This window comes from Euprymna scolopes, chromosome 7, assembly GCF_053919585.1.
Source record: "Euprymna scolopes isolate OS-2025 chromosome 7, ASM5391958v1, whole genome shotgun sequence".
Taxonomy (NCBI): domain Eukaryota; kingdom Metazoa; phylum Mollusca; class Cephalopoda; order Sepiida; family Sepiolidae; genus Euprymna; species Euprymna scolopes.
The window spans coordinates 40,221,770-40,237,445 of record NC_136488.1 but is presented as its reverse complement, the minus strand read 5'-3'; the positions used below and the strand labels follow the sequence as shown (position 1 = coordinate 40,237,445).

The 15,676-nt window shown below is 29.4% G+C and overlaps 1 protein-coding gene across 4 annotated transcripts in view; it reads right to left on the bottom strand.

The window, feature by feature from the left end:
- LOC145279689 (prolyl 4-hydroxylase subunit alpha-1-like) overlaps positions 1 to 15,676 on the bottom strand; it is a 105,403-nt gene that overhangs the window by 40,451 nt on the left and 49,276 nt on the right. For 2 of the 4 annotated variants that reach the window (XM_080130966.1, XM_080130964.1), the window contains exons 3-4: positions 10,663 to 10,824; positions 6,560 to 6,720 (exon numbers count right to left, since the gene is read on the bottom strand). In XM_080130966.1, the coding sequence (XP_079987092.1) occupies positions 6,560 to 6,720; positions 10,663 to 10,824 (323 nt within the window). The remainder of the gene's footprint in view (positions 1 to 6,559; positions 6,721 to 10,662; positions 10,825 to 15,676) is intronic. The other 2 variants (XM_080130965.1, XM_080130963.1) reach the window with 1 other exon arrangement.

Sequence of the window (15,676 nt, the reverse complement as noted above, 5' to 3'; positions counted from 1 at the left end):
TAAAAAAAAAAAATCCTAGCAGTTTTATTTATTTTAAAGGTATTTTTGCAGAATACTATTTTCAGATAGTATTTTCAAGTGCAATTCAATTTTTATGCCATCTTTTAAAAAAATTTTTGGGTGAAAGTACAGAAGCCTGGCCCATATTCTGCATAAGTACTTTTAATCTTCTTCTATAATATAAATCTCAAACGTCTGTTAGTGTGTGTATATGTTTCATTAAAACTTTCGACACACATGACCAACACTGACAAAATTGGTATCATTTGAGAGCTCAGTCTCTCAGCCAACAAATATCCAAAAATTGGCCAAAAACATTTGTTCTGGGCCGTTTTTTACAAGGAGGGGTCACTTTTCTTTGCAATGTCATCATACGCCTTGCATGACTAGCCTTATTTTTAAACCTGCCGACATTGTTTGTTGCAGTGGAAATGGGGATTAAACGGTTGGCTTTTTTTTTTTTTTTTTTCACCTTTTCCTCTTTCGCGTTACAGGTTCAAGCCTGGTTACTACAGCTAATTTTTTTTAAAATTTGCTCAATACTCTTACCATAAAACCTCTCTACACCCGAGGAACGCTGGGTACCCCCGCTAGTTTAAAATAAATAAAACTGTTAATGTTTTTTTATAATATAAATAAAAATAAATTTTCAGTTTCATTCAGTTTATTTATTAGTGTATTGGTTTCGTATTAGTTTTACTTTTAGTCAGTTTCCGTTTTTTACAAAAAACTATATTCTGATATCCATTTTGTTTCTGTAACTGGAAAGTGTCAACATTATCTAACATTCTAATAATTAAAAATCCCATCTCTTCTGACCATGCATTTTTAAAAAAAATTTTTTATTAAATAAACAAAATCCATGCAACTAAGATTCCTTAGTCTTATTTCAATGATTATTCTTATCTCTGTTATTTTCACAACGTTTTGCCTTGTGTAACCTCTAACCGTCTCCAGGTTCATTTTTTTTTTCAAACTCGTAAACCTATATGGAATTCCAAACCGAACCCTTCATTTAATCCACAGGTAGATAGCTCTTGTCCCATAAGCCATGACTGGGTCGAAGTATTATCATGTGTAGTGAGGATTGAATGGCTGACAGAATGAGAATAATATACTCCCCCGTGGATTAAATGTTTGATAAAGATTCCTAAGTTTAAATAAATGTACCTAAAGAAGTTTGCAGGTTACATCAGCTAAAAGGTTATGAAAAGAACAACCAAAATGAGAATGATAGTCCAAATAAACAGAATAATCCAAATTATCATCTAAAAATTCCTGAAATGGAGGATTTCTTTATTTTTCAAAATAAATTTGTGTTTATAACACAATTAAAATTGGCTGAATTTCTGCAATAATTTTGTAATTTGTGACTTTGTAGTAAAAGATGCAAATGATCAAATGTGTCTACTCTAGTCTTCTGAATCACCATAACTTTTCATTCCTGGCATATACCTAAAAAATTGAAATAACAGATTGAGAAAGGAAACGCAATTTGTTTTTATTACTAACAACTAACTACAAATAATTACACTACTTATTTCTTGAATTTATCTCAGGGTTAATATAAACACATAATTGTTTTTCTGTTAGAAAAATAGAGCAATGTAGATTTAGGTTTATTAGTAATGATGTAAGCTGACAGATGGTTTTAATTTAAAAATTTCTCTAGACTTCCAATCTTCCCAGCCAGAATAACAATTTTTTAAAAGAAATTATAGCAAGGTACTTTTTGTAAGTGTAAATAATATAACACAACAATAGCCAATAAGAATTGGTTAATTAAAATAAGATATTGATTCGCCAGTTAAAATTCTATTTAGGTCTAACTTCTAAAACCTAACTGACTTAATTTGACACACATATATATAGTTACATATTTTTGTCGCACTGACATTGGTATTAAAAGATTACCTTTTCTATTTAAAAATTATTAAAACAAACTTTTTAATATACTCGGCATTGATATGCAAGTGACTTCATAATTTTAACCAATTTGTATATTACTTTGAAAAACGAATTTTCATTAATCAATTATTCATTTTTTTAAATCTTTTTCTTATGGGATGATTGGTTTAATTTAACTCTTACAATCAGTTCTATTTATGAGTATTTTCTACATTATTCATAATTGCATAGCATTTAGGATGAAAAAGTTCTAGCACACACACACACACACACACACACACACACACGGCCTTGTCTGTATGTTTGCGGAACAGTTCCTACCAAACTCCTTTCTTAATTTTTGGTCTACAGATTTGAAACTTGATATGTAAGAGGTTTGGACCCGTGGAACAAATTCAATTTAGATCTTAGCCATTAAAAGTAACTGCTAAGGGTTCAAAATTAAAAAAAACAAAAAACAATTGAACTTGGCGGAAGTAAGGTGATAAACCTGTTACTTTAATGCATGCACTAATATACATTTATATGTTAAAGTCACTTTTAATGTTTTCTTATCAATTTATTGATAGCTCAAACGGTGCTGGAGCACTAAATGTTTAGATTTGGATTTTAGCTGATGGCACCAAAGTCATTTTTTTTTAAAACTTTTGAAATCAATACTATATAATAATAAATAGAGAATTGGCTCTATAATAAATACAAACTCTACATGAATTAAAATATTATATTTAAGCATATTTTATGATCGGGCAATGCTGGATAGCCTACTGCTATAACAGAGAGAGAGCGGGAATTGATCAATTTCATTATGAAAATTTTAAGAAATGCATCGATGCAACCTTTATTCTTCTTTTAATGTTAATAAAAATTATTAAAAAGAATTGTTAATCATATTCTGCAATATTTTAATATTCAAATGAACCAAAATAGTAAAAAATTTAAATCAACTATTGCCGCTAATATAAATTTATTATCTTATTTTTTGTGTGTGTGTGCTTAAATTTAAGCCTTGCATAACTAATTTACCATCATGATTTCATAACAGTTTATGGAGGAGAAATATAGTATGTATTTTTCAGTGAAGGTGAGTCCTTATCGTGGGAATTATAACCAAATGAGAAAAGAAATAGAACTGAACACAAAGTATATATTGTTTTGTTTTTAGTATCTGTATTGACAGAATGAATTAAGAGAAACGATGAAAAAACAAAAAAAGACGAAAGAAGTGTAATCATTTTGAATATCTATCAATTAAAGATTCAACCAAGTTTAAATGAGAACTCGCCCTTTAAAGCTGAACTATATTTTCAAAGAAATGGTCCATTATTTTAGCTTCATTTTGAAAAATAATGCTCAAACTGCATAGGATATACTTTCTGAATTCAATAAGAATTTTGACAGAAATAATAAAGGATTCGAAGGATTCTACTGTTAGACAAAGGAAACTCCTTTTTTTCTAACAGTTTTAAATTTAACAAGATTCTTCAACATTATTTATGCAGCCCTTTTTACTTTAAACTAGATACTTGTAACTTAAAGGGAGATAACTTATCTCAATTTACCACCATATATTTTTTCAACGATTTTAAATATATTTTTCTCATCGATTGATTAAACTAAACATTAAAAAAATGGAATTTAATATTTTTTGAATTCATAAGTAAAAAGAAATCTCAGATTTTAAACATTGTCGTACCATTAAAGAAATATTGAAACCATATATTCTATCGAGTCAAAACGAAAGATTTCGATTTTTTTGTCATTTGTACCAAAACTCATAGAAACTGAAGTTCATATCACATCTTTTCTAGGTGTGTCAGAAACTGACCTTACGAATGCGTGAAATATATTGAATAATTCGACCCCCTGTCTTTCCAAGCTTATAACTACTCGAAAAATGTAATTCAACCCTTAATTTTTTTTTCAATTAAAAGAGCAAGGACCAGGGTTTCATTTAAAAAAAAAAAAAAGGTTTTAAACTTCGGACTTTACAGGTAAATTTCTAAAAAACACTTCTTTTTTTGTTTGTTTGTTTTAAATTTGAATATATTATTTATTGATCTTCTATCTTCAATTTGTGATATATAAAACTTTGGTGAGTAAATTATTTACTTTTTAATAGACATTTCAAAATGGGGGGGGGGGCGTGAATTAAAAAAAAACGTTTGTCTAAAATATTATATTCGGTTATTGGAAAGAGCATAAGATTTTACATTGACCCTGAAAATATCGTAAAAATTAAATCAATAGAAAAATTTTGATAGATTTTTAATGTTTAAAAATTGAAAAATACTTAACTCGTAAAAATCAATTGATTTTATTACTGTTTTTTTTTTTTTTTTTTTTTAAATAAAAAAATATTTCTATTACTTGTTATACAACTTTAATAGTTTATTTTAGAAGTATAATCCATAAAGAAAATAAACAACTCACTTTTAAAAGAGAAATTACGAGTTTTTTATTTTTATTTTATTCGCAGTTTCGTGTTAGGAGTGTCAAAAATTCCCAAAAAATTCTGATACACCTACAGCTTCTCCATGTTTACTATGTAATTCGACCCTTGTATTTTTAGTGTTCTTTTTTTACGTTTCTAAATTTTGGAGATGACAATTGGTTAGTTGAATTATATTTGGTTCAAAATTCCATGCCGATTTCAGAGTTTGACAAGATACCCATGCAGAGAGTCGGAGGTTACATTGACTGAAATGTGAAAATGATACTCAAGATGAGAACAGTAGTCCAAAGAATCCAAATAATACAAATTGTTTTTCTTTTCTTACAATGTAAAATTTGTTTTCCTTTAGCTAACCAATAAAAAATGTTTTCTCTGACAAATAAAAAAAAATCTGTTTTTTAAATAAAAATCAATTGTTGAGAAAAAATCTTTTTGAAAAAAAAAAAAAAAAAAAATCCAAGTTGAGATTAAAAATAAAAAGTCAATGTAAAAGAAATATAGAAATTTTTTGTTAAAATCAATTGCTAAAAGTCTAAAAGTAAGTTGACATAAGTATCTCCCTTGACATCACAAGTTGCTATCCTAAAATAAAATTTATTTGCTGTCTTTTTTTTCTTTTTTCTTATCTTATCAGGATTTAAGGTTTTTCTCAAATAATTAAAATACTAAAAACACTGAATGTTTTCTCAGACATTCTAAAGACATTCAGAATATATTCTGAAATCATCTTTATGAAATAAAAACCTATTTGCCGTATAAATTTAATAATATAACAAAAATATATTAAAAGTATCATGAAACATTAATCTACTAGGTATAAATTTTCCTCGCTTTTAGCATGTATCAAATTCACTTATTAAACTCCTTAACATTCATTTGAAAGTTACCTCCCTTTGATTATAAGTCACTTGTTTTAACAAATAAAAAAAATTTTTTTAATGAAATGTAGTTTGCTTGAAGTATTGTGTGGGAATAGGTATGTAGAAGAGATTTTAGAAGGCTATCAAAAGATTTTCATATAATCTTGGAAAAACAAAATTATTTTAAAACTTCAAATCTGAAGAGAATGTAAATGAAATTTCAGTGATCCATCAAATATAGTAATATGCTTCCTAGAAAAAGTTTTAAATAATGCATACAAAATTCAAAAACAAGTACAATCATGTTAGTTACCAAAAAGACTAGCCAAGAGCTAGGTGGCTGCTGTTGAAATTCAAGACAAAAGCAAGCAATTGGTATAAGATGTTTAAGAAAAAAATCCCTTTTAACCGAAGAAATGCTTAATAGGAAAATATCAAAAATATTTCATAAAACAAATAGTTTTAAGAAAAAACAATTTTATCTTTTTATCAAAAGAATAACAAAAAAAAAAAAAAATAAATAAAATTTAAAAACTTTAAATTACAGACTATAATTCAATTATGTTTTTTGCTTTCTTTTTCTTTCTTGATTCAAATGTAGACATTTTTAGTTTTTATCCAGAATTACCCTTATATATAAAAAAAATAAATATGTAAATAAAAACTGTATGATATGTATCTGTGACAAAATGAAAATAACATAAATAAATGTTAGTTTTGGTTTTTATGATTTTTAATGATTAATAGTATATTGTAGCCATTACAAGTTTGATTTAAAAATCTAAGTAATTTAAGTATGGGATGTCACGCCACACTGTTCTTGCTTCCTCAAAACATTTTTTTTTCCTAGTTAAAAAAAAACTACTTGATGATTTTTACGTGATTTTTGGAATATAGCAAATCAGTATATGGATTATGACATTTTGTTCCAAAACAGTACGTATATCAGAGATTTTTCTGTATTTTCTTTTTTTTTTAATTAGGTTGAACTTGCATCCAAATATGTTGCATATATATAATTCATTTGTTTCATGAAGCAATAAGTTATGAAATAGTAATAAATTGACAATGGTATCATCAGTTCACTCATGTTAGAAGAAAATTGTTTATTTGACAATAAATAGTTTTTTGTAGCTCACATACGACTAATCTTAGAAAAAGAAAACATGTACAATATTCATATTACACATAGCAAAGAAAATTATTTTCTAATACCAAACTTAAGTCTGTTTCTGTACTATACTATTCTATTATCAATATAGACCAAAAGAAACTCCCCCAAACTGCTGAAAAACATTTCAGCCAATTTGTGAGCATGTTGTTCTTTTGTACGTACCTTATAAGTAGCAAATGACAAGTAATCCAATAAAGTATCTTTAGTGATAGTTTTATCTTTCTCTTTATCATAACGTATCATAGCTTCTTCCATCCACAGAATGGTGTGATAATAGTCGTCAGAATTGTATGCTATTCTACCCAGCTCATAGCAGTCCGCAGCTGGAAAAAGCAATCAGTGTCATGCGGTTAGTGAAGAAAAAGGGAGAAGGTTAGAGGAGGAAAAAAAAAATAAAGGTTTTGAAAAAAAAAAAAAAAAAAAAAAAATTAAGGGGAGATAATCCTGAAATGCTGCTGAAATAAACATGTTGCATACAGTTTGAATAAAAATAAGCATTGGAAATTTATTGATTAATGTAAGACAAAACATTTTAATTATTTAATTATTATTATCTTTACATTTTAGAATAAAAATAATTAGTATCGAGTATAATTCAGTCAAACGTAAAATATTTTCAGTTTATTCTTGGAGAGGAAAACTATTGGGGGGGGGGGGCTTAATATAAAGCTTCTGCTCGTTTTCTTTCAGTAAAATTGTTGATCTACACACTATACTACTACCTCTACCCCGAAATTCTACTTTTTGTTAGGCGATTACATAAAAAATATTGGCAATAATAAAATATGAATTATTTTAGTATTTAAAGTGGAGGATAAGTCTGGCACATAAATTCAACATAACCCACTTCTGGGCTACTAGGTGGTAATGACGACTTCATTAATAAAAGATTATTCTCCAAAAAAGAAACTAGGAAAATCTCTAATAATGTTGTCTATTTATTGTATAAGGATATGCAGATCTGGGCTGTTTTTGTTTTTTTACTTTAGGTATATGGTTACTCATTAATTATCTAGGAATGAACTTCTGAAAAAAAAAAAAAAAAAATAGGACATGGCTCATAAAAATGAGAACAGAAAAGTGTATGTTTGTATAGAGAAGTGGGATGGGGTGAAGTGGGAGTCCGTTCCACTATAGAATAAAGGGATCAACACTTACGATATTTGGCTAGATGCGCAGTTATTTTGGTGAGCAGGTTTCTGTGGGTCTGTGTGTGTGGAGGAGAGGTTAGAAACTTAGTCAATTTTATTTATAACATATTATAATGTATATTTTCAGCATCAGAAAGGATCCCCTTCAACACACATCTGCCCACAATTGATCTATAAGAAATTAAGAGACTGGCCAAAATTTAAAATAAAATAAAAGCAAGATATTTAGTTTGTTTTATTCGTTTTTACCGTCAAGTTTATTTTACTGCCATGGAAGTTACTATTTTATCAATCAGAAAATGTTTGATTTTTTTATCCAGATTTACCTTTCGCCAAACTTTTTTTCTTCCTCGATTGTATTCACCTCTTCGCCATTTTATTTTTTTGTTATCAAGCATTTTTAATTGATGATTTAAAAAAAAAAAAAAATCGATCATGGTTTCAGCAGAAGTTGCTTCCCTTGATTAAAGAAGAAATAGCAGTAGTTATCTCCCTTTACAGAATACTCTGACAATGCCCAGCAAAATTTGGTCATTCATAACACATCATATTAATAGACATTTTAAATTCAAAGTTATTAGTTAAAATGTGTATGTGAAAACAAAAAGGAGTTCTTATCGTTTCTGATATTATTTTTTATCAAACTTAAAATAAAACTTTTTTTTCTGCTAAAAAAAAAAGATTAATTTTAGTTTTTAGACATTCAAACTGTGTACAGTTACACTGTATCACTTGACATTTTTTTTTTTCAGTTCATATAATTTTTTTTTTTTCTCTGCTAGTGAGTCACTTATAGACTGCAAAATTATCTGTTAGAGTTACACTAAATTTGATACAAAGAACTCTTGGGATGCTAAGTGCCATATAGAATATGCAAATAATATTATTATTACAAAAATATACTTAAAACCTCCAAAAATATTTGGTAAAATTGCACTGAAAAAAATCTTTTAATACTCGGGGTGTCATGAGGTAATCAAAATTAACATTTAATACAAATAATAATTATAAACACTTATAGGCTCAAAAACTATAGGATAGAATCACATTAAATTTGGCGTAAAGAGCCATTGGTAAGCCCAATGTAATAAAGTTAAGAGTACTAATTATTTAAATTAATTTTTAAAGCTTCTAGAGCTAAGCAAAAATTGCTGCTTGATGGCTTTTTGGATAGTAGCGTTTAAATGGAAACAGGAGAGGGGAAATGCATGTATTAATCTTACCCCCCTCCCTCCAATATATTATGAGCTGACAATAAAATACTTTTTGTTAATAGTCAGGCTCTTTCCGGTTTGAAAGATTCAACAAGAGTCAATATGGTTAGTAATCACATGCATTGTTTAAAAAAGAAAAAAAATATAGCAAGCATCAAAAATAAATATTATACATTATTAATGCAAACGTCTAAGTTTTGAGGAAGAAAACTAAAAGCATTTGTCCTTGTGTGGAGGCGAATAAATGAAGACATATTGAAATACTCTTTTAGTTCAAAGTTTTCTAATCTGAAAATTCAAATGCATTTAATATTTGTGTATTTTGTCGTACTTTTCAAACAATTCCCATTTTGTTTCTTTTTTAAAAAATCTTTTTTTTTTTTAATTTTATTTTTTGACTTAAATAAGTAGGAATTACATTAATAGTATGGTTTCAATATTTGAAACAGGCATTGTGCAAAATGATTAAATTTGATATGAATTTTAGAAAAGGGTTGAACAACATTTCTACCACAAATAAAAAGTTAACAATGCAAAAAGTGAACATACAATTATGGAAAAATTTTATCATGCTGGCCACAATTTTTATAAGAAAAGAAAAATAGCTTAATATTACAAATGATTAAAAACAAATCAATTCTTGCCTATAATTATTAAAAAGAAAAGCATGAAAATAAAATGGTGAGAAAGTGTAGACATTATCAATAGTCCAAAAGTTTTATTCAATTTGTATTCACAAGATTTCTTACTATACTGTATTTTTTATTTAAAAAAAAGTTTTAATCATATTTGTTTCAATTTTTATTTTATTTCCATTATAACTAAACTCTGACAAAGTAAAAAAAATTCCACTTTCAGTTTTTAAAAAATAAATATTGCTTGATCACAAATGGTGTATTAATACAAAAATGATATACAGTGAAATATTTATTTTCTACAAAACTAATTCTCATACAATTTAAAATAACAATTTGCATGAAGTTAAAAAAAGATCCAGTTAGATTTTAAGGTTTCAAAGGAAACTATTTATAAATACATTTACAATTTGGCAAGACTTTGTTCTTCATTAGTAAAAAGAATTCAAGAAATTATGTTTTGATGTTCCATTTTTCTTTTTGTAATTAAAAAAAAAAAAAAAATCAGTGAAATGGTAAATCAACGTAATGGTTACATTATTTAAATACATCGGAGCTGTATTAGAAAAATTAAATTGTTCTGATTTTAAACCTGAATTTCTAATCAAGGAATTTAAAAAGCAGGTGTAAATCAGTTTACAAATATTAACATTGATTAATCTAATTTATATTAGTAGACAGAAAATGTAATTATTTTATTAGAAAGATTGGTTAAAGAGAAAAAATCTTCTCGTGATAACTTCTGGCTTAAAATATCTGAAATTGATAAACAAAGTTTATCAAAAAACAGTTGTTCATTAGGTTGAATGATTTTTTTAAGGAGTGGAGGGGAGGGGCGATTACTTTTTCTCCACCATTTTTTTTTTTCAATAATTAATGCATAAGAAAATCAAACTGGTTTAAAAAAATTTCCAATTTCAAAACGAGAAGCCATCACCAAGTAGATTTTTTCTCTTAAATAAAAAAATGAATTATGGTAGGTGATTAGGTAGATAGTTGGCTCATAAAATTCCAAAGAAAAGTTTATGACTTAGCCAAATATTCGTATATACAATTTAAAAAAAAATGATTCCATTGAAATCATTAGTAATGTCATTATGGAGAAGATTACCAACATACAACGGCTTCCAAATGATAACTGGTATTTAGAAAATATCCCAGATAAATCATACAAGGCAGATGACACTGGAAGGTAAAAGGCTGACAATTACTATGCCACCATGTTTGATTTTAGCTATCAGAAAATCTGAAAGCAACGTTGTTACCTGTGAGTTGTGTTGATTTTACACCACCCAATTCTCCTTTGGCAATTTCAGAAGCATCCAACTGATACGTGTCTTGTAAACGGAGTAAAGCGGCAGCAGCTCCATTGAGATCTTCATAGTCTGGTAACTGTTGTCTTTTAACATCTATAGTGGCTGCAACCTCTGAAAGTTACAAAATACAATGTAAGGAATGAAGGCAAAATAAAGTTTCATCTGAATCATACATTTCTTATAACACAGTAAACAAAAGATAACTATATAAATAAAAAAAAAACATGTCTCCTTCTCCATAAATCATATGACCTTAAACTATATCCGATGGTGAGGCCCCAGCTTGTGGGCTTTGGGGAGTGTGGAGCCACCCTTTAATTGCCATTGCTCCCAGGTCCACTCTGATCCGGAGTGGCAGTACCTGTTAGGGTCCCAACTATGGGTTAAATAGAAACCGACTTATAAAACAAATATACTCCATTAAAAAATTGTTCTTCAAAATCACTGGAATTGGCATTAAATCACCCAAAAGGGTTGATATGCCGTAAAACAAAAACAACCAACCAACCATAAATCATGTTTTCATGCTGGAAATAAAACTGATATGAAATAACCAACTTAAATTATTTTAAGTAGAAAATTAATTTGTAGTGGAAAAGGGATTATCAGTTAATAAAGTTTATTTGCATAGATTGATTTTATTCACAACTTGTTAGAAAAAAACAAAAGTAAAAAGTTAATAAGAGTTCAAAAATGTGTTTTGTATGTGCGTGAATGAGTTTGTAAAACCGTGTGTATATGCTGTCGCTATGTTTAGTAGTTCATGATTTTGTTTCGTTTTTTTTGTCAAGAACCTATAGTTTAGCAACAAAGACAATATTTAATTTTCCCACAAGGAATCTGTGTAGTTGTGACTGACAAGGGTCTCTAATGGCTGACTGCGCTTGGGTTGTCGCTTAAATAGAAAATACTAACAGATGCTCAGTACTCAACAAGTCTTATTGTTTGAAGTACAGTAGTAACAACCAATTGTGGTTAAGTATTTTGATAGAATTGTCCAACTAGTATTAAGTATTTGAACTAATAATCAAATATTTTACAAAGATTGTTTCTCTGCTGCTGGTACAAGGTTCCACAACCTTGACATTAATGTGGTTTGAGCAAATTAAACAAAGAATTATTTTAATATATTTGAAAATCAAATTCTTAAAATGTTTGATCTAATCATAAATATGAACAAGTCATAGTCTAAGTAATGACATTAGTTTGTAAAGATTAAACTCACAACATTAGTTCACCATTTTGTTTGTGACCAGCATTCCTACAAGAAAGATTTCTCTGTCTTTCAGAAAAGCCATAAATAATTGGAATCGAGAATTGAATATTTTTTAATAAGTTCTATAAAGAGTAAAATTTTGTGGACTGTTGCCTCTGATGATATTGAGAATTGTCCCTCTCTACATTCAAGCAAATTGTATCACAGTTATGCCAGGATCCTCATGTTAGATGGCAACGAATGTTGGGCCTTCGCACAGTCCTTTCTCACCCAACTATTGCACAATGAAAGATCCATGATTAGATAGATCTGTAATGTAAAATCTGATCAAACCCAACATGTTATGCCAGAGAAATAGCTGAAAATATGACATTTAACAAAATTTATCGCAAGAACAACTCTGTTACACTGGTACGATCATGTGAGGTGTTCATCCTTCTCGATAAACCGTTCTAGAAGCATAGATGTCTTGAATTGTAAGAAGATTGGTCAGCCAAGGAAAACTTAGAAGTGATGACAAAACCGTATAGAGTGTAATTTGGAGACAGTTGACCTGCTGACCAATAAGGACGAGAGTAAACTTTCAAAATATGTCAAACCTCTGGAGAGAGTGAGAGAGAGAATTTTTATCTATATTGAAACTTAGGAAATAATTAGGAGTTTTGATTCCTAAAAGCGATCCTTTTCAAAAATAGGTTTGAAAACATTTACTAATTTTATAGATTTATTTTTAAACACATAAACAAATCACTTAAGTGTAAGCCTTAAGTTTTATTTTGGTTTGTTTAAAACTGACAAAACCAAAGTTTCTCACTGGTCATCAAGATTGATAAACCACACTCAATCAACTTTTGATTTTATAAAAAAAATAAATAAATAACAATTGGAATTTCATAAAATTGGGGGGCGGGGGAATTGAATTTCTTAAAATTTTCTGAGATGTTTTAATGGAGTCGAGTGTTTACTAAAGTTCTTCAAATATGTAAGTTGGATCTTTTACACTCCATCATATAGGGAATATTCATGGTCATTTTATAGGGACAAATCTTTATGGGAATAACAAGACTCCAATAATAATTTATAAGGAAAGAATTGTTAAAGAAGACAGGACAAAGTTTTTCTATGAAATATATATATAAATATATATTGCAGACACAGTTGAGCATATGTGATCAAAATTAAGGACTATGAATTGAGCTTTTTGTTAAAAGGAATTAAGTAGTATGCGTTGACTGCTGATAATTCTTTTTTCTTTGGGGAGTTGCATATTATAAAATGGTAACCATTCAAAAAATTGAAAAATCTTAAATCAATGCACAAGTCATAAATAATTATTATTATAATGATTTGAATCTGTATATTATACTCGGAAAAAGAAAAAGTAGTCATTGTCATGTTGGGGTTCACCATTTTATCGGGTTAAATCTATTATCTAAATTTTAAGACTCTCTCCCATCATACAAAAGGCATTGCAAAAGTAATGCCTACCATTTTTTATTCCATCTAAATGGATCATAAAGGATTGTATTATGATAACTGTACTTATACATTTATAACTTGAAAGTTTCATCTCTGTTGCAGATATTGACAATATGAGACTCCAAAAAAGCAACCCCTGTCATGAATGTGCATCAAAAGCAGAAATGTGCCATTGAATTTTTGGCAAAAGTCCATTGAGAATAAATAGGAGGCTTTATTTTTTGAACGATTCTTGTATGACAAGCACTGTCGTCATTCATTGCTGACAAATGTGCATTAAGAATGGTGGTGACTATGTAGAAAAATAAATTCTGGAGCACAAAAGTTTGGTAATTTTAATGGAATCACTCCCATCTTCGTAATTTTTTGAGTAAAAAAAAAAATAGGAGGCTTTACTTTTGTAAAACAAATTGTTAATAGGAAGTCTTACTTTTGGAATAACCCTCATATTTTGTTTAAGAAAAAAAAAGAAAAGCCACGTTTTTCAATAAAAATAAAAACAATACATGTAAATACATTGATTTTCTTTGGGGACCTGTATATCATCAAGTGATGATAGTTATATTTAGTGTATCTAGTCAACAGTTGACAAGAAAAAGGGTGAGCATTTTATGGCTATCTGGAAACTCTTTCATGCAAACCCTAAAGTCTCAAGATTGTGTTATATAAAAGTCTGGTAGAAATTGCTACACCAAATAGACTGGTTAGGCATCATGTGACCAACAAAACAACCATATTATGCTTATTCTCCATCAGTTAACAGTTCTCTCTCTATCCAACAACCTTGAAGTTGTTTGCAACAGAGAAGGCAAATCTGACGGTTTGCCTCCAACTCTACTTTAGACTCAACAACCCCAACCTCCCTCTCCTAAATTTCCCTTTGCTGACAGAACCCACACTCAGTGATCTGAAAACCACCCCTTCCCATGTTCTGATATCATAAAAAAGGTGTGTGAGCCTGATCTCATATCTGTTATACTATTAAGAAAATGCTCCACTGAGACTGCCCTGGTTCTCTTCAACAAATGCCTTAACGAATCTTGCTTTCCCGACTGCTGGAAAATTGCTTCTGTTGTACTAGCTTTCAAGAATTCTTGCAAAGGAATTGATCCACTTAATGATCACCCCATTAGCCTCCTCCCTCACTTCACCCAAATCTTTGAGCCCTTAATCAATCAAGCACTATTCCACAACCTCATAGAAAATACACTTTCTGATCGACAGTATGGATTTAAGCAAGCCTGTTCTACTGCCGATATCCTAACTCTAGTCTCTGAATGTGTATACCACGCACTGGATAAGGCAAGGGAGGCTAGGTAAATAGACCTAAATATATATAAGGCCTTTGACAGGGTTTTATACAATGGTCTTATGAAAATTAAATCATATGGTATTACTGGATGAATACTTGCAAGATTACTGGAAAAATGGTGGGATCTTTCTATCGATCCAGTAGATATCTCCCTGCTGATGCAATTCTCTATCTATATTATCAGAGCCAGGTATGTCCAAGGATGGAGTACTGTTGCCACATCTGGGCAGGAGCTGCTAGAAAGGATTTGTCCTGCCTTGATAGAGTTCAAAATAGACTTTGTAGTCTCTTAGGAGATGTCCTTTTCTCTTCCCTGTAACCTCTATCTCACAGAAGAGATGTTGCGAGTTTGTCTCTGCTTTATCGTTATTTTCATGGCAAGTGCTCGACTGAGCTTCAATTTATGGTCCCACCTCGCCAAACTTTCACAAGAAACACTCTTCTAGCTGAAAACACTATCAATAATTCCTCCCACTCTTTATCTGTGCCTAAACCTAAATGTAGATTCCATGAACAAAGCTTCTTTCTTAGAAGTGCACGCCTGTGGAACTGTCTTCCGTTTTCCTGCTTTCCAGCTGACTACAATATGGTTGTCTTCAAGTCCAATGTAAACAAGTTCTTGATGGCTGTTCCACTTAAGTTAACAAATTTACCAAATTTCCATTATCAACAATTACTATATTGTCCAATTGACTACTGTACACTCTTAACCCTTATCCTCGAGTGGTCTCTTGGCCTTGGTAAATGGTGATGACTATGTAAATAAAAAAAAGAATCCTTCTTATATAATAGAAAAATCCATGTTGTCCTCTATGGTTGTACGTTAAAACATGACATAAATGTGAGTGTATCACAGGGATTAATCCTTGGACCTTTATCATTCCTGATATTTAGAAATGACCTCCCTAAGAAAATCGTCTTCAAGATGGTTATATTTGCTGATGACACTCTATAAC